This window comes from Laetiporus sulphureus (genome assembly GCF_001632365.1).
Source record: "Laetiporus sulphureus 93-53 unplaced genomic scaffold LAESUscaffold_59, whole genome shotgun sequence".
Classification (NCBI taxonomy): domain Eukaryota; kingdom Fungi; phylum Basidiomycota; class Agaricomycetes; order Polyporales; family Laetiporaceae; genus Laetiporus; species Laetiporus sulphureus.
This window is the reverse complement of record NW_024468568.1, coordinates 61,756-78,599: the sequence shown is the minus strand read 5'-3', so window position 1 is coordinate 78,599 and position 16,844 is coordinate 61,756. Positions and strand designations below refer to the sequence as shown.

The 16,844-nt window shown below is 52.8% G+C and overlaps 6 protein-coding genes across 6 annotated transcripts; 4 read left to right on the top strand and 2 right to left on the bottom strand.

The window, feature by feature from the left end:
• Positions 1-2,492: 2,492 nt before the first annotated feature.
• On the bottom strand, positions 2,493-2,844 carry LAESUDRAFT_459549 (uncharacterized protein). The gene has a single exon (XM_040902559.1). It carries the CDS (start codon positions 2,753-2,755, stop codon positions 2,579-2,581), a length of 177 nt encoding a protein of 58 aa, XP_040759259.1. The 5' UTR covers positions 2,756-2,844; the 3' UTR covers positions 2,493-2,578.
• A 2,564-nt stretch (positions 2,845-5,408) lies between these two features.
• Positions 5,409-6,583, top strand: LAESUDRAFT_458812 (uncharacterized protein). Its single transcript, XM_040902558.1, has one exon. It carries the CDS (start codon positions 5,696-5,698, stop codon positions 6,491-6,493), a length of 798 nt encoding a protein of 265 aa, XP_040759258.1. The 5' UTR covers positions 5,409-5,695; the 3' UTR covers positions 6,494-6,583.
• A 1,008-nt stretch (positions 6,584-7,591) lies between these two features.
• LAESUDRAFT_663710 (uncharacterized protein) lies at positions 7,592-8,043 on the top strand (the record flags this gene model as incomplete). The annotated part of the gene is made up of 2 exons (XM_040905080.1): positions 7,592-7,754; positions 7,808-8,043. 2 exons carry the CDS (start codon positions 7,592-7,594, stop codon positions 8,041-8,043), a joined length of 399 nt encoding a protein of 132 aa, XP_040759257.1.
• Positions 8,044-8,642: 599 nt separating this feature from the next.
• Positions 8,643-11,565, top strand: LAESUDRAFT_731086 (uncharacterized protein). Its single transcript, XM_040909969.1, has 5 exons — positions 8,643-9,006; positions 9,302-9,401; positions 9,462-9,891; positions 9,944-10,407; positions 10,463-11,565. Exons 1-5 carry the CDS (start codon positions 8,927-8,929, stop codon positions 11,327-11,329), a joined length of 1,941 nt encoding a protein of 646 aa, XP_040759256.1. The 5' UTR covers positions 8,643-8,926; the 3' UTR covers positions 11,330-11,565.
• A 1,121-nt stretch (positions 11,566-12,686) lies between these two features.
• LAESUDRAFT_458468 (uncharacterized protein) lies at positions 12,687-13,355 on the top strand. Its single transcript, XM_040902557.1, has 3 exons — positions 12,687-12,744; positions 12,825-13,222; positions 13,286-13,355. Exon 2 carries the CDS (start codon positions 12,899-12,901, stop codon positions 13,187-13,189), a length of 291 nt encoding a protein of 96 aa, XP_040759255.1. The 5' UTR covers positions 12,687-12,744; positions 12,825-12,898; the 3' UTR covers positions 13,190-13,222; positions 13,286-13,355.
• An 858-nt stretch (positions 13,356-14,213) lies between these two features.
• Positions 14,214-16,594, bottom strand: LAESUDRAFT_763644 (cytochrome P450 monooxygenase; the record flags this gene model as incomplete). The annotated part of the gene is made up of 14 exons (XM_040913305.1): positions 14,214-14,371; positions 14,425-14,453; positions 14,511-14,543; positions 14,603-14,842; positions 14,900-14,926; positions 14,977-15,171; positions 15,228-15,294; positions 15,347-15,597; positions 15,659-15,831; positions 15,911-16,008; positions 16,069-16,116; positions 16,172-16,253; positions 16,307-16,404; positions 16,465-16,594. The coding sequence occupies 14 exons, from the start codon at positions 16,592-16,594 to the stop codon at positions 14,214-14,216; spliced, it is 1,629 nt and encodes a 542-aa protein (XP_040759254.1).
• Positions 16,595-16,844: the final 250 nt, after the last annotated feature.

The window sequence follows — 16,844 nt, the reverse complement described above, 5'->3', positions numbered from 1 at the left end:
CCAGTCCCTTTAGCGCGAGCGCCGACGTCCAGATATCCTGCGGCATGGCTCGACGTCTCACAACGTCCGATATGATTGTTCAAGGCCCGCACTGACTCCTCCCGGCACATGTGCCCAGAGCGTCAGACAGCCAAGGACTTGCTGAGTGTTGAGCGTCAGCGCGGAGCGCTGAGCTGACAAGTGTTAAAAATGTCGACGTGTCTTGTTTGTCAAAAACGGCTGGAGAATGCATGCAAAGAAGGATCTGTGCCTACTTGATGACAACTCGGCGGCGTCATCTCAGTAAAGCTGGCTACCTACTTCGGGGAAGGAGGAAGTACCACACAGACAGAACACATACTCACACCCAGCCCTGCATCTAGGTACATCGACAGATCCCCCCACGGCGCGGTATGTACCTGCGATATTTATGTCCTCCGCATGTCCGTCATCGGTGTCATGGACCAACTGCTATGTCGCAGCGATCCCTCCAATCTCAATGAATTGCGCCTCACGTGGAGTAAGAACCTCACTGGAAGAGCGATGGAAGTGTAATGCGGCTCCGCTAATTCGTCCGGTTCATTCATGATTCGTCTGAGGCGCCGGAGAGCTTGCCAGTGGTGTTACTTGTAATAGGCTGTCTGTACGATTGGCTGTTGACCCACTCGGCTAAGCCAGCTCTGAATACGTTCAGTTAGCTATGCAAGCCTGGAAGAGCAGTCAGTATTCGCATTCAATGCTTACATATACGGTGCAGCCTCCGATAACGCGGTTGCGCACCATACCACCAGGGAGATACTACGAGGTAGAAACTCTCAAAGAACAGCAAACATCTAGTGCGACTAATCTGTCGACCAGCCGCTCAACACCTTTATCTGTCTCAGCATGCGGACCCTCGGACGAGCACTTTGGAAGGTACTATACCCTCTCGAGGATGTCCAAGAGCACCCTCTGCGATGATAACATTTGCAAAGGATGTGTGCCGGACTTGCACATCTCCTTGTGTCTCGGCCAGTCCGCTACCTGGCACTTTTTACCTGCAGTACCGGATCTACCCAACGCTTTGGTCATTGTGTGTATATCGGAACTGAAGCAGCTGACGCACTCGTCTGCACGATACAGAGCAGCGTTCAAGCTCTCGCCGCAGTTGCCCGACCTGCTTGCAGCCATCGGTTTTGCTGTGCTTTCCGAAAGGGTCGCCATCTGTAACGATCTTGCCTTGCAGACTGGTCTCCTTTCGAGAAAGAGGGTCGTCGCCACGAGCTCTGTAGTGGTTCACAACTGCATTCCAATTTTGTTGAGATCTCCGCCCCGCTTCTTGTAGTTCCGGTCGGACGAAGGCCTGGTGATAACATGAACGTGAGTGGCGCCTCACAAAGAATCACTTTTCTGATACTCACACGAGGAAGTCAGATAGCGTTCTGACAACGAAGGAGATGATGAATCCGCCCTCCTTCTACGATTCGACCAACCTTATCAACCGCGAGATGGTCTCTTCATATCATAATTTCTCATCATCGTGGGAGAACGATGAACTGTCACTTCATATCTGCCTTAAAGCTCAATTCGACAATCCACTATCAGGGTTGAACGCAAGAAGCTACTGATCCCGGTTCCAGGCCTTTGACAGACTCGGAGATCTCGTTGACAATGCTGTCCACACGGCTTTTGCTGGCCGCAGAAAGAGTGTAGCTCCGAATGGCCGCGGACCAGCAGCATGACATTTCCACAGCGCCCTGCAAGCAGAGAAACTTAGCCAGCCTTGGTGGACGAACACGCTTTCATGAAGTGGCCAAACAGCATGACGACCCAGCAAGTTAACGAGTTCAAGCTCATCTGCCCAACCTTGAGAGGTGTGAAGATGGCATGCTGCTCGATGAACATCATGGCAACGCGTCGACATCCTCTCGTCTCGCCAAGAATGCAGGATCGAGCTGTACGCCATGGCGCTCTAAAGTCTTGAAGTTAGAGAAATGGGCACATCGCCAGGAGAAGTGCGGTTTTGTCCTTGCTGTTCTTTTGCCAGACCATGCACCCGAGACGGACGCTCTCTATGCGAATGAGATGTCGCTAAGCACGATGGCGGTGTTCAGGCACGTCCGCCTCTATGGGATAGGTTCGTGGGTGTGATATCGTCTTGGTCACAAGGCGTGCGCCGCGAATGAGTATCTTCTTCAGCCAGAGCGCGCGAAACACTCCAGATTCTACAGCGCAGATTGTAGCATGATGGAGATGAAATATTGTTGGATCAGAGATGCGCTGCCTGGCAAGTTCGCTGAGTAGGCAGCACAGCTTCGAATCGGACATGATCAGATACATCGACCAACGTCAAAACCATGAATTCAGCATGTTTTATGCAGTCTGGGGGAAGGTTCATGAGACACTGCATGATTGCAGGATCCATTTCTCTTCAAAAATCATCAAATAAAAATCCCCAAAAAACCAAAAAACCACAGCACCCAGGATTCCCGCGTGGTCCCCCACCGTGGTACTAACTGGGCGGCACTCTGGTTAACTGCGCAGATCGGACGGGATGCGGTGCTTTCAGAGTCCTATGGCCGTGGATATAAGCGTTGCCTCTCGGCGAACTACATAGTACTCATTCTCTCACCTGCCCAACAGGCAACTCGTCCTCAGTCAATGCGGTTGGATTCTGGACGGCATGACCTTCAGTGCTGCAAAAGTACTTCCTTTCAGGAGGGGGCTGCTGATATCTTGGGGGCCAAGATACAACACTGTGCGCGTTGATCAGTTGATGGAGAGATGTATGATACATCTTTCACCCCCGGCTCCGCCCGCATTCATCTGATATTACCAGCCCGATATTCTACATTGTTCAGGTCCGTATTCCAGGTAAGGCAGTGAATGGAGCGAATTGATGCGGCACATCAGACTAGCCGCTAGTGATCGAGAGGTGTCACGTTAACCGCGATTGAGTTTCTTGGAGATCGGTGACTATAGCGGCGCACAGATGGCACATGTGATGAGACTGACGGAGTGATGTATGAGTGTAGAAGAGGAGATATACAGTCGTGCGCAGACATGTCTGAATGCCTTTATATGTCGAGGCAATAGATATGTCCTCGAGCCGGTCATACGGAATGATGCTGGAGCCTCTTGTCTAGATTGAACGTGGACTGCCGGGCGCATTGAGTGGCGCAACCTTAGCTGCCTGGCTTAGCACAAAGCGGTAGGGATGGTGTTGTTAGGTTGAAGCCCTACGAATAACACATAATAAATATGAGACTACTATCAAATTGCAAAACACCTCACGAGGACTAGATCATATGTGCCCATATCGCAGCGTGCAGGAGACTGGGAGTCTCTTTCGAGCATCGCCGCTGTCTACTTCGACAAGGATTCAGATCGCATGTCCATCTATCCGACCTGACATTGACAAGAATAATCATCACGAACCACGATGATCAATCACCGTCGAGACGCTGAGGGGATGTTTCACCTCTCAAAGTCTGGTCCGTGCGGCCATGCCTCGCGAAGCGGCGTCAGAGCAGCACATGGTGAGATGCCGCGGCAACGCACGCGAGAACGGCTCCGGGACGGGTACTGCGGTAGTGGGACGGATGGCCCGCGAAAGACAATTGAAGAAGTGAGGAAGCAGATGGTTTGATCACGGATCGTTCCATTTGCCCACTGCCCGTGATACGTCCGTCCCTTCGAAGTGATCATCACAGAGAAGCCGAGTTTAAAATTGTCAGCCGATGGAACTCTGAGGTCGACCGTGGGCGTAGGAGTTGTGAACGGGGACTTGTTTTCCGTTGGGCACACGGTCTGTACAGTTTCGCGCTGTCCTCCGCGTGTGAGAGCCGAAGTCCTATGTACCAGCGATGGAAAGAAGCCGGTCAATACACGCATCAGTGAAATCTGAAACAGACCCTCGCGATGGGGCTAATTCATCTTGTCAATTATTCATCATTACATTCGAACACGAGGCAGACGGAGATTGATAATCGCAAAAAGAGGGACATCGAGGATCTGAACGGCAATCTTATACATCGCCGCACGCGCCAGTAGCTTTTGAGATGCACTGCAAGCCAGACGAGTGTTGCAAGGTATTTGTAACCTCTGGTTGGTGAAGGATGACCACGGCAAGCGAACTCATGCCTGACTTCTCCACACGCGCACGCCGGATGTCAACTGCGAGATTATTCCTGGTGATCGTGAAAGCGAGCTGAAACCGCTGTTCCGATGCGCCAAAAGTAGGTCGAAGGTTAAATAATCGCCTTAGAGATGATGCTTGATGAACGCCACGACTTGCGTCAATGAGAGGGTCCAAAGCGTTGCGAAATAGTTTGACTTAGAAGCCTGCTTAAACAAGATCAAGTTAAAGCTTTTGTTAGGTCACAATCCACGCAAGAAAGTACTTTTGGGGATGTAGTCGCCGATCGACTTGCCAAGGCACATTCGGACACATTGGACCGGGTGCTCGACATGACAGAGACACAACGGACATTAACGAATATTGAGGCCTCGTGAGGGGTAGACCTTAACTGCCAGGCCCGTACGCGTGAACCACCGGTCCGTGAATGAGAGTAGCCGTGTACGCATACAATGGATATGAGTCTGCCGGTCCAATGGCAGTTCTGCACAGCAAGCACAGCATGTCAGTTAGGAATTCGCGCGAAATTGACTCCAAGGCTGTGGCAAGAACACTCGGTGTTAGATATTGACGGCTAGTTGCCCAGAGAGCCCGTCGACTCGGAAACCTAGGACACTTTGAGCAAGTTGCGCCACTCAAGATTCGTGTTGCAAGTTGCTCTCGCATGAGGCAGATTGGCAGCATGCATGGCGACTGCATCCGACAGATCGTGTTGCATCGGTAGTCAAAGACAGTTTGCACGGTCATCAGATCGATGATGAAGAGGCTATGCACGGAACCACCGCGGGTCGATCGGGAAGTTTTCCAAGCTCCGACGAGTCTCCAGGACGACATTCTTCGATTTGTGTGAGTTCGAAACGCGTCCGCCGTTGAGGTCAGCCAGGGGAAATGATGGATCTGAAACGCGGTCTCACCTTGTCATCCGGAGTTTACATCAAACTCTGCACTCGGATAGCGAATCAAGTCGTCGCCATCAGGTCGTTCAAATGCACAAGGATCTTTCTTAGGCCATGCGTGTTTGATGCCGCGTGTGGACGCGACCACAGATATGATGCTGGTGACAAAAAAGACGCGTTTGAGGGCCACGCAAGCCCGACGGTCGAGACGGTGGCTGATAGTGATGGCGGAGTGTGTCGGAGATGCACTCAAGTGAAAGTCCGACAATGGCGAAGCACACGCCGGCCAGGCCGGCATATCACGATATCTGGGCGCCATATACGTACAGCCACGACTGGCAGTGCTGAGGCTGCGAATTCAGCATGACTCGAAGCATATATTACAGCGCAACCTTAAACAGAGAACGAGAGAGGCACACGAACCTCAGTTGAGGCTAGGCTGTGGATGCCGTGAGCAAAGCAGCTCTAACGATGGGCAGGAACCGATAGGCCCGAATTGGTCGAGCGGAGTTCGAAGTACGGAGACTTCTGTGGTGGACTCGGAATCGCATAAGTTACGACCTTCCTCTCCCCCTCCTCCCATCGCACAGCTTTTGTCGACGAGATCCTCCAGTGTGGTCGCACAGCCCTGCTCCGCCATACACAAACACAGCCCCATCCGTTTTAGTGACACTGTGCAATCGTACAAAGAGTGTAGAGCGGCATGGATACCCTCCTTGTTTCAGACTCACAGCCAACCGACTTCGAAGGGAGCCAGTTCGACGGCTCTCCCAACCCCGGCTCTCCATTCGATAGCTTTGAATTCGCTCCCGAATTCTCTCATCCGGAGGCGTCCTTTCCGCACACACCCTCATACAACGGCTCGTACCAGAACTCGCCCTACTCAATCCTCTCCGATCTGCCCTCATTCGACGACGATCATACCATCGGTCTTTTTGATCCCTCGTCTACACTCAACTTAGACGATTACGACCCATCCAGTTACGACGCGCCCAGCTCCTCTGGTCTCTTCACGCTCGACGACAATTTCATGTCTGGTGACGGATTCCCCCAAGTGTCGATAACGCCCCCCGCCTTTGACCAGAAAATGACATCTATCATGGTTGATCACGGTTCTCCGGCCTCGAGCAATGGCGGTGAGGATGACACGCGCAGCCATGCCTCGTCGACCTCCTCATATCAGCCGCCCGCGTCGCCTCACCTAAATTTCGAGAGCTTGCGCTTTGACTCGCCCGCTTTCTCGCCGGCAAAGCTGCCTTCCTCCCCTCCGTCGCATAAAGCATCCCCGCCACAGCTAATGATTCCACCCAGCCCCTCGCCTGAGCCTCCTACAATAAATGCTCCCTCAGGCGACGGTGTAATGTCATCGGGTCCTCAGCTACACATCGTTCCGGCCACTCCCGTGAGTGGAGGAGGGGACACGGCGCAGCCGGTACTATTCCAGACCGCGCCTGCGTCAGGTCAGTACTGCCATTCTCATCAATCTCTTGACGAACCTTGATGCATGCCGCATTCGTAGACGGCTCCTCGAGCCTGCAACGATCTGACCCAGTCGGATGGGACCGTCAGTCTCAGGTGCAGAATTTGTCAACGCCTACGCAGAATCAAGGTGAGTTCCTGCGCACAGGTCGCCGATCGGCCATTTGTTCATTCCGGGTCACGATCTGTAGGTACCTCGGGAATGACCTTCGGCGGCGAGACGCCCCATGAATCCATGCGAACCGAACAGTTCCTGTTACCGCAGGCGCCACAACGGACACGAAGCCTCTCAGACACGTCGCTGCGCCCGCCTGCCTGGGACGCGGCATCTTTGATGGGTGACCCCCATCAAGGATCTAACTCGGGCGCTGATGGCAGCCACCTGACTTCCCACGATGGCCGAAGGCCAACGTCCGCCGGAACAGTTAACATGAATGATGTCCTTCCCGAGGCGTCCTCTTCTAACCTTCTTCAGACCGCCTCCTTCCGTCCACCGCCATTCCGTTACCCCAACTCCGCAGGTCCAAACCAAACAACATTTGGACCAACCTTGCAGCAGCCGTCCGTCCCCCAGCCTTTCAGTTTCGGTCATCCCGGCCTTTCGACATCTCTGAACCCCAATTACCTAACTCCCGACATCGCCGCAGTCAATTTACGTCGTACCAAGTCTGACAACCGCGGGCACAGACAAGTGCGCTCCGAAGACATTCGCTTCAGCACGCCATCGTCTCCGTTCAACATCTCCGGGATGCTCGTGCCACCTCCATCTTCCGCCTCGCAAGAGTTCATCCGTGCCACAAGCACGCGCCAATACTTGCATCCGACCGAACCGGTCGCCTCCATCACACGTCACATTCGCCGGGCGTCTTCAGGGTCGCGCGAGCGCCCCGGCATGGGCGGTCTTACTGGATGGAGTAGCGGGGGAAGCAGCGCGCGGGCCAGTCCGTACCCGTCCCCGTCGGCAAGTCCTCGCCCTGGCTATGGCGCGCTTCCGGACATGTCGATGCCTATGAACATGAATGCATCGCCGATGCGACGGGTCGTCTCGGGAGGGGTGCTGCAGGTCGACATGGGCATGGGTGCGGACATGGATATGGGCATGGGTGTGAACATGGGAATGATGAATACGACGGACACTGGAATACCGACGCATATCGCCAAGGTGAACGTCACGACGCCCAGTACGGCGGACGCCAGCCAGAAGCGCCGGAAACAGCCTGCGAACTTCATGTGTCCTATTCCTGGTTGTGGAAGCACTTTCACGCGTCATTTTAACCTCAAAGGTGGGTAGCAGATCTTTAATACCTGTGTGGATGATGCTTATCCGTCTTTCAAGGTCACTTGCGATCACACGCGGAAGAAAAGCCGTTCCAATGTAAGTGGCCGGGATGTGGGAAGGGCTTTGCGCGGCAGCATGATTGCAAGCGACATGAACAACTTCACCTTAATATTCGGCCGTATCCCTGTGAGGGTTGCAAGAAGAATTTCGCACGGATGGATGCCCTGAATCGTCATCGTGAGTCATCTTCTCTTGGGCTCTCGAGCTTTGCAATTGACGTGTTTTCATTTTAGTACGGTCAGAAGGTGGTGCAGAGTGCCGGAAATTGCAGGAGGAGCTCACACCGGCATCGGTGCAACAGGACATGTCTCGCGCGAGCACCGTTGGACCTAGCATGAAGCCCGACCCTGACGGCGATTGGTCGAACGGTGGCTATGTGCTATAACCCTCTCCTCTACTCATCGGGCACGGATGACCGTGACTGAGATAATGCTCGTCCGCTACGTTATTTCTCCTTGATCTGTCTTATATATTGGTGGGCTCACCGCGTGCCTTGCTCTTGTTATGTCCGTACGATATGCTGGACGCTCATGCGAATTCTCATATACTGTACCAGTTGCAGAATGCGTTGCTCCTGCGGAGTGTCATTGTTGCTATTCTTTTCGCTCTACCGTCCCCGATTTACTCATGTCGCTTCGTTGTCGCCGAAGTCCCTAACTCTGTAGTCCTTCCCACATACCTGATTCCGAACTGACTTACTCAAACTCATTGTAGCCTAGACATGCTGGTAGATACTGGAGGCCTGTTATTTATTGTACCTGAACAAGTTGACGACGATCTAATGTTTCGGAAATATGTTTGCCTCGACTGGCGACGGTGGCAGCGAGTAAGGGTGCGCGCGCGTGCCACGGACCCAGTTACACTCAACTCTCATCCCCAAGCTCCGGTGTGTCCCCGACTCTCCTATCGACCACCACCCTGTGCAGGTTTATGAGCACCTTGCATCGGACTCTGCACTAACGACTCCGCCACGCCGTCCATACCACTGCACTGCCGTCACAGGACCTGCCTCCAGCCACCCACGAGGACAACTCAGCGAGCATTCTCTACAGGGCTGGCTCTCAGACTGAATTTGAAAGCACGACTTAGCCACCTACACTATCCGTCTGCTTTCCAATGGCTCGTGGTATCTCGTCGCTGCTGACCCCGCCCTCGCTGAATTCGGCAAGCCCTGCACGGGTAACGATCGGACATGTGTACGTCTCCTCTTTTGCTCAGTGGGTGGTTGGCAGTATCTGGTAGACGGGGTCGACACGAGTTGGGGCCTCAGTGCCTTCTAAGGTGTGGGATCTCCTCCGTAGGGCGTCCCGTTGCTCGTTGGAGCGCTGCACTACAAGCCATCTAGCAATGGTACTGTACACACATATTAGTGGGAGAGAGGGTTCGCCACTCTAGTGTACGAGCGCGTTCGTGTCTCTTGCCAGAACCCGCTGGCGTTTCACCTTTCCGTCTGCATTCGGATCTCGAGCTGACTTCACACGATTCCTCCAGACAACTCCGCGACGTTCTCATATGTCCACATGAACGAGGTCTTGTAACATATCCACAAAATCACTCCATCATTGAACATGACATCCTTGCTCCTACATCAGTACGTCGTCTATCTGACATCGCAGTTGAGTCGTCTGAAACGTCTCCTAAAACGTTACAGAATCCCCGTGCGCTCGCCGAACTCTCATTCACCCCCAACTCCCTATCCGCTCTCAATGTCCCTAATACAGATGACACTCTATTGGCAGCTGGCGGCCAGGATGCAGAATTATACCTGTCATTGTTCTCCTCCACTCCGCAAGAATGCAGCAGTACTGGTTTCTCGCGCCGGGCTACCAGGGGATTCGGGCGCAGGCAGTGGGAGAGTAAATGTAGGATAGAGCCGGGGTCGATCAACAACTCGGTGCTGCTGACATCGCTCAGTCTGACCAGCTCCCATGAGAGCAGTGTCGAGCCCCGATTATTCGTCAGCAACAACGATCGAACAGTCAAGTTCTTCGATGTCTCCCTGCGGCGCGTCAAGGGCGACGGCGCCCTGCCGAGGCTGTCCGAAGCCGGTCAGTGGAGACTAGACGTTCCCGTGAATCATTGTACGTACATTGCAACGCGTTTGAGTGATCTGATACGAGTGATGCTTTGCAGCGTCGATATCTCCAGACGGGCGCACCCTACTTTGCGTGGGCGACTCGCCTGACGTATACCTCCACCGTATCACAGGAGGATCTCGGATCACGGTTATTCCAATATGCAAGCTATCTTTGTCTCCATACATCGCCTACAACCCGTATTCCTTCTCGATGTCTAGCTCTTCGACAGCTATACCCGCGTCATTCAGCACTGCATTCTCAGCCGACGGATCGAAGTTCGCCGTAGCATCCCAGGAAGGGGCGGTGGTCGTGTGGGACGTACGGAGCACGAAGCCCTTGAAGGTGTTCCAGACAGACAAGAGCAGGACCTCCAAGACTGGTACCGGGTATGCCAGCGGATTCCTTTACGAAGAGCCGTGGGATTGGTCGAGGGGGTCTATCAATGCTCCAGGATGGGGCGTCCGAAGTGTCAAATTCAGCCCTCCGGGCGCTGGGAGAGAGATCATGACTTTCACGGAGGTACTGCGTACTGCCACCATCTTCGTTGCTGTGCATGCTGATGATCTATTTTCAGCACACTTCCCTCCTTCACGTTGTGGACGCGCGCACATTTGAAAAGGAAGAGATCGTGCGGATGCCCGACTTTGACTATATCCCGTCAATGCGCCAATCGCCCGTGCGCCCCAGATCTGTATCGCCACTGTTGTCTCAGACATACGGAACGAGTAGGCCATGGGAAGATGCTCCCCCGCCACCGCCGCCACGCATCATGCTGTTCAGCGGAGCGCTCGAAGACACTTTCCGGATACCACCATCGGAGAGCTCGCGGCGGCGATCTCATCCGAGTCGCCATCCACATGGCGGAGAAGAGTATCGCAATGCTGATGATGATGTGGATGGTATCGTTGTGATACCGCCACTTGGAGATAGACAAGTGGAGAACGACGTTCGACGATTGCTTTCGCAGCATGGCCTGCGGGCACGATCAGCCGTCCTCGACCCGGAGCAGATGCATGACAATCGCATGGACGATACGATTGGGCGCGAGCATGATGAGGACCCTGCGGAAGACGAGATGGACGTCGATGAGCTGGAAGCTGACTGCTTCTCGTCGCATGCACCGTCTCGCTCGGCGTCTCCGTCGCCTGTTATCCCATCGTCGGGGACGCGGACATCTGAGCGCGGCCGCGTCTCTCGCCCCACCCACCTTCTGCGCCGGGAGAGCTCTGGCCCATATAGCACGCGGCGGGCGACGGGGGGTGTGCCTCGTAGGCATCGCAGGGGCGGCCAGGCAGATGGGGGTGAGCTTGATCAGGACCTGGCAGGTACCTGCTTCGATCCGACGGGGACGCATGTGTACGTGGCGTCTGTGAAGGGCGTCGCTGAGTGGACGGTGCGTGGCGCCGACCAGCGATGGTGGACGAATACGACCTGGGCCTGAGTCATGATGTCGTGTCTGTGTAATAGTAGTACTGTGCATTTGGTTAGGTATTTCCCATTTACTATATTGCAACGTGTACCTGCGACCCATACTTCTGTACACATGGACTTCCAATAGGGCCTGCCTGACCATGTTCAATGTCTGCTGTTCTATAGCGTTGCTGGATACTTGTACCTGTAAATATATATTATGTATCAGTAGTGCTGTCCCAACTCAGAGACCTGTTGGATGACTCGAAGCCAGACAATGTGGCACTGAGCGATGTCCTAGCCTCAGCTCGTGGATGGATATGTCCAAGCAACGCTCGGGTCAACGATCGACTGAAGCGAAGAGGACGACCTGCTAGCTGCCTCAGTTAATGGCGTGGATCTGGGATTGCAGAAGGAGGTCAAAGACTATTCATGTCTTGCATGCTCCTTGCTTTATCTTGTGGTCTTCTCTCTCGTTGGTCGTCGCTATCTTTCCGACTCGGGTGACCTTGGGCGACTCACACGACATGTCTCGTCTCCTCGAGGTACCTTGACCTTGAAACACTCGCAATTCTGCGTGTTCTGGAGTGCTCTTAACGGTGATTAGCATCACCGATATGCAGCGCAAGGGCCGTCGAAGATCATCTCCTCTCGGTGATGTCACTCGAACCTTGAAGCTTGAGACGTGTATGCAGAGTCTACTGGACGTGGACATCGCCCAACCCGCCGAGACGATACAGGCTAATCAGCTCATCTGTGGTCGCTACGGGATAGTCATTGCTACCGATGGCACTGAACGGAGCCTGCAGCAAGATCCGAATATGCTTTTGAGCAATCGGAGTTGACATGATGTTCCCATGGATGTTGCTTCACTTTCCTGCTTAGGCGAACGGCTCACTCCGAGATGGTTCACATCAACGCTTCTCGCAAGCCTGGCCTGTGATCGCAGTATGTCTTCTCTCATAATTATCTTGCCTTGGATCATTGTTTCTGCATAGGGCAGCATTGATGTGGCTGCGAGCAATGTCGCGCAGTCTCCTGGCTTGGCATATCGTTTGAGTTTGTGCTATCAACAAATTTCCCAAAGGATTGTCAAGCGTGCGTCAACTCAACAGGGTACTTTTCAAACGTACGCGATGGCTGCCAGGCCTTCGATATATGTTGTCCAGAGAGACGCGCGAAACGATTATGCGTTATCACACTGTCAGCTACATCGCGTGCAATCTGCTTCTCGTCGTGGTTGTGGATGATCGTGTCCCAGGAGAACCATAGCCTTGTGCTTCTCGAATTATCAGGGCGGCCACGTTCCCTCAATGCCGATCGTCGCCCAAGGCCACGAGGATACCTCGTTGTCTTTGAATACGGGTACATAGAAGGTGCGAGACTTGTTATCGCAGACCAGACACCTCAAGTTAACCGCCCTACAACCCATCCATCAGTTTGAAGGTACGTCTGCGAGTCACGATCGAGGAGGCTACTGACGGGATTGTAGACGTTTCCTTTCATCATTGGGGTTATCGCCGCAGCGATAGGCACAATTGTAGCCGCGACGAATCGAATAGTCGTGGATTTCGATCGACAACGAGATATTGCCGCTGTCATGCGCGGGCTGGCTATCAAAGAGTCCTTGGGTAGAATGCAGGAGAGGATCGGCGAGATGTTGGACAGAGTTGCTGCGAACACCGCGCAGATGACGATGAATGAGGAGAAGAACATGAACATCGTCGCCCGTCTGCACGACGTGATCACGTACTGCAGGGTTTTCATGATCGTCACCATCGTGTTCATCGTCCTGATGTTGCTACTCGTAATCGCATATTGGGTGCAAGACCGGCGCAAGAGTAGATCTGACACCTTCTACATCGTTGTACAAGGGATGACAGGGCAATAGGCGTTGGAAGGGTTCGCTTCCTTGCCCCGGTAGGCCTGTTGAATGGAATCTAATCATTCTTGCTGATTGATTTTTCACGTTTACGTTTATTGTCAGTCTGTATGATCACCGTTGATAATACGACGAAGAGGTTGAGCTGTAGAACGAAGGGCGATCGAAATCGTGCGTAGAGACGCGGGAGTGAGCAGGAATTTCTAAACAACATTCTAGTCTCTTGATGCTGTATGCTACAATTGGATGTCGCACTCGATTTCTTGTACGTTCTGATCTGTTGGTGCTGAATTCCGCCTTGTCAATTCGCAGACAACTTATACGAAGTCATTATTCTGACAGTAATGACCGCAGATGTACCTGCCTCGAAATGGGGGGTTCACTCCATGGCTATATGTGCGGCTGGCTCATCCCATTCCACAATTTCGAGCTATGCCTTTGACAACATTTCTTGCATATTCTATGCGACCACAGAGACAATGGAAGTAAGCAGAGTATGGTTTTGCTTCGTCGCACGGCATTTTGACAAAAGTACGTACGAGAGGCACGGGCATCATGATTTTGCCAGCCCGGCAGGCGCTGAGTCCGAGCCCCCTACTTCTTTCCCGCCGCCTGCCATCAGCAAGCAACTGTTTCTCCGCAAAGGTTCTATGCATAGACTCAGAGTGTCGAAGGGAGAGAAGAGCTCTTTGACCTGTGAAGGCAAGAGAGAGGGCCGATACGAGTACATCTCGGGTAACCTTGCCCGAGACCTTGGATCAGATCGGCATCTTCCGTTAACGTCTTGTTCGAGGTGGTAACCTTAGCCTGCCTTGAATATCAAGCAGTGATGGAACTAGCAGTGAAAATGTCATTGTTGTAATACAGACATCGGTGTAACGTGAAGAATACGAGTCGGGTGATTTGGAGGGCGTCTGTTATGGCATCCTATATTGCTCTCATGGTATATGATGAAACGGAGTGGGAGTTCACATCTCTTCCGCCATAATCGCTCCTCTTCTCGAGTTCCAGGCACGCAGCCCCGGTATTCCTTTTATGTTTTGCCTCCCAGTCGCTGCACTATCAGCGGAAGTTCCATATAGCTGCTGTCCTTGCCCACGGTCGGATAGACGACATTCGTAACATTCCAGAAGACGTTCTTTTGAGACGGCGCAAACGAGAAACTCGTCAAGAGGACCGCCAACGAAGCCTCTGATAAAGTAATCAATCAGCGCCATCATGTTGGCAGTTTCAACCCGACGTACTGATCTGTAGTTCGGCATATTTAAACCCACTATGAGAAACATGAGTGGAAGTTCTGGGTTATTGCAAAATGAAATCCGACACTCACATGCAGGACCTTGGTCCACCAGCGAATGTCATTCTAGTAGCAGGACACGATCGTTAGTCGATTGTGCTTCATTAAAACAGACTCAAACATACAAATTCCCATATATTCCAGGGACACTGATACCTTCATCAGACGTCGTCGAGAACTTTTTCGAAAGCCAGCGTTCGGGCTTGAACTCTAGCGAGTCATCCCCCCACACGTTCTTGTTCGTGTTGGATCCGAGCACGCCGATGATAACCTTCGTTCCTTTCGCAATAGGCAATTCATGTAAAAGAGATCCATCGACCCCACGAATAGGCTTTGAAAGGGGAAGAACAGTGTCCGTCAAGGCACTAGTGATGGAGGAAAATTCAGCATGGCACAATGAGGTAAATGGTTGCACGTACTACCGCATGGCGAGTGGCGCAATCGGGTCACTATCGGTATCATGAGCGGTATAGTGTCACAAGCTTTATGTCGCACATACAGTCGCAAGTGTTCCCGGTATACGCCGTTGAGAAGGGGTAATTGCATAAGCGCATCGTATGGTAAGTCTTCGCCATTACTAGCCTCGAGAATTTCGCTACGAAGCTTGTCCTGCAAATCTTTCCGGTGAGCGAGGTACTCCAATATCTTGCCTGTCGTGTTGGATGTAGTCTCCATCCCCGTAGACATGAATGTACTTGAAACAGACTCAGGTCAGTCGGTCGGTTCAAAGACATCGTGCACCACACCTACACGATCTGTGCGATTACCTCCTCCTCGGGCACCTTGTCATCCTCAGATGCCTCTAGATGCGCCTTCACTGTGATGGCGATATAGTGAGAGTTTGCTAACTAATCAGAGACTTGACATACTCAATGTACCGATGATGCCCTGGTGCTTGTAGTCGCAGTCTGAAAGGTTTGTGGCCTCTCCCTGTAGTCTTGATTTATTCGCGTTGAAGATCTCCTTCGCCATGCTGTCCAGTGTATCCGTGATATCCAGCATGTTCCTCATCGGCTGATACGGTGCCATATTCAGAATCTTTCGCCATATGGCCGGAGGTGCTAAGGGAGAAAATATCGGCAGCAAGTACTGTAGCCAGCTGAGCTCCACCATCGCCGCTCTGTCACCGGTAGATAGTGAGCATTGAGACAAATGCAATATCAGATTGCGAAATGGCTGACAACAAAGATTTCACAGCAATTGCATATTTGTTGGGTCTTTCCTCGGCGAGTGAATCTAAAGAATGGGCCATACCGCCCTTGGCTATCATTTGGAGGGAGGCGCGTCCAAGCCAGTGTAGTATATCAACCTCCTGGGGCTGTGCACCTATGCGAGAGCCGACAGCGTCACAAAGCTGTCAAATGTTCGATTGGTCAGCGGTGAATATGCGCGATATAAATACAGAACCGCGCTATGCCCGGACGTGAACACACCTTGTGCATGACCTCGTACATTGCTGGCAGCATCGTACGCAAACTGCTCGTCGAGAATGCCGAGTTCAATAGTTTGCGCTGTCTACGATGGTGCTCCCCTATCAATGATTGATGAGACTCATGGGGGAGTTGTCGTCACTCACGTACTGGTTACTGACCTTGTGTACCTATCAAGCCGGGGCCAATGACCAGTGCAAGTCCCCTGCCTGACAGTGAGCAAGTAGTATGAAACATGCCTCACGAAGGCTCGCCTGAGGATACCGTCCCACTGGTCATATAGAGCCTGGTACTTCCCAAACATGGCCTGCAGTGCGAGTGGATCGGCTACATACAATGCCGAGCTCTGATGTGGAGTTCATCTTGTAAGTCTCTACAAAGCAAGCTTACAATACGTACGCCAAAAGGGCCACTGAGTCGCACGACAGGACCATAGTTTAGTGCAACATCCCTTTGGAACTCCAAACCGTAGCGATTGAAGTATTGGCCTAGATTTCCTGAGGACAGTAGAGGATGTAAGATCTGTGTCTGTTTATATAAAACACTCGACAGCATACCAGTCAGAAACGACATCGAAGGAGGACCAGGGATACTACGTAGCGGATCCTTGCTAATTAGCCAGCGGATAAACCTCCACAGTAGCCATGTCGCAGCCAGAAGCGATAGAGTGTGCAGGAACGAGGACATCCCGATACTGCGTGCGAGAAACAGTCACTTGCAATTGCTGGGACGTTACGCACATACATATATATATCAAGGGCAGTCGGTGAGGTAAGATCCCTCATCGCATTTCTCAGCATGTGGCGCACGGCTCCATGCACGGCTCGATGGCAGGCTACAGCTGTCATTCAGCACGAAGGTTGGACCTGTGTGCGGAACCAGTTATATAGCAACCATCCGCCGGATCCACCGGATGATCTCGACGCGCGTGACCCTG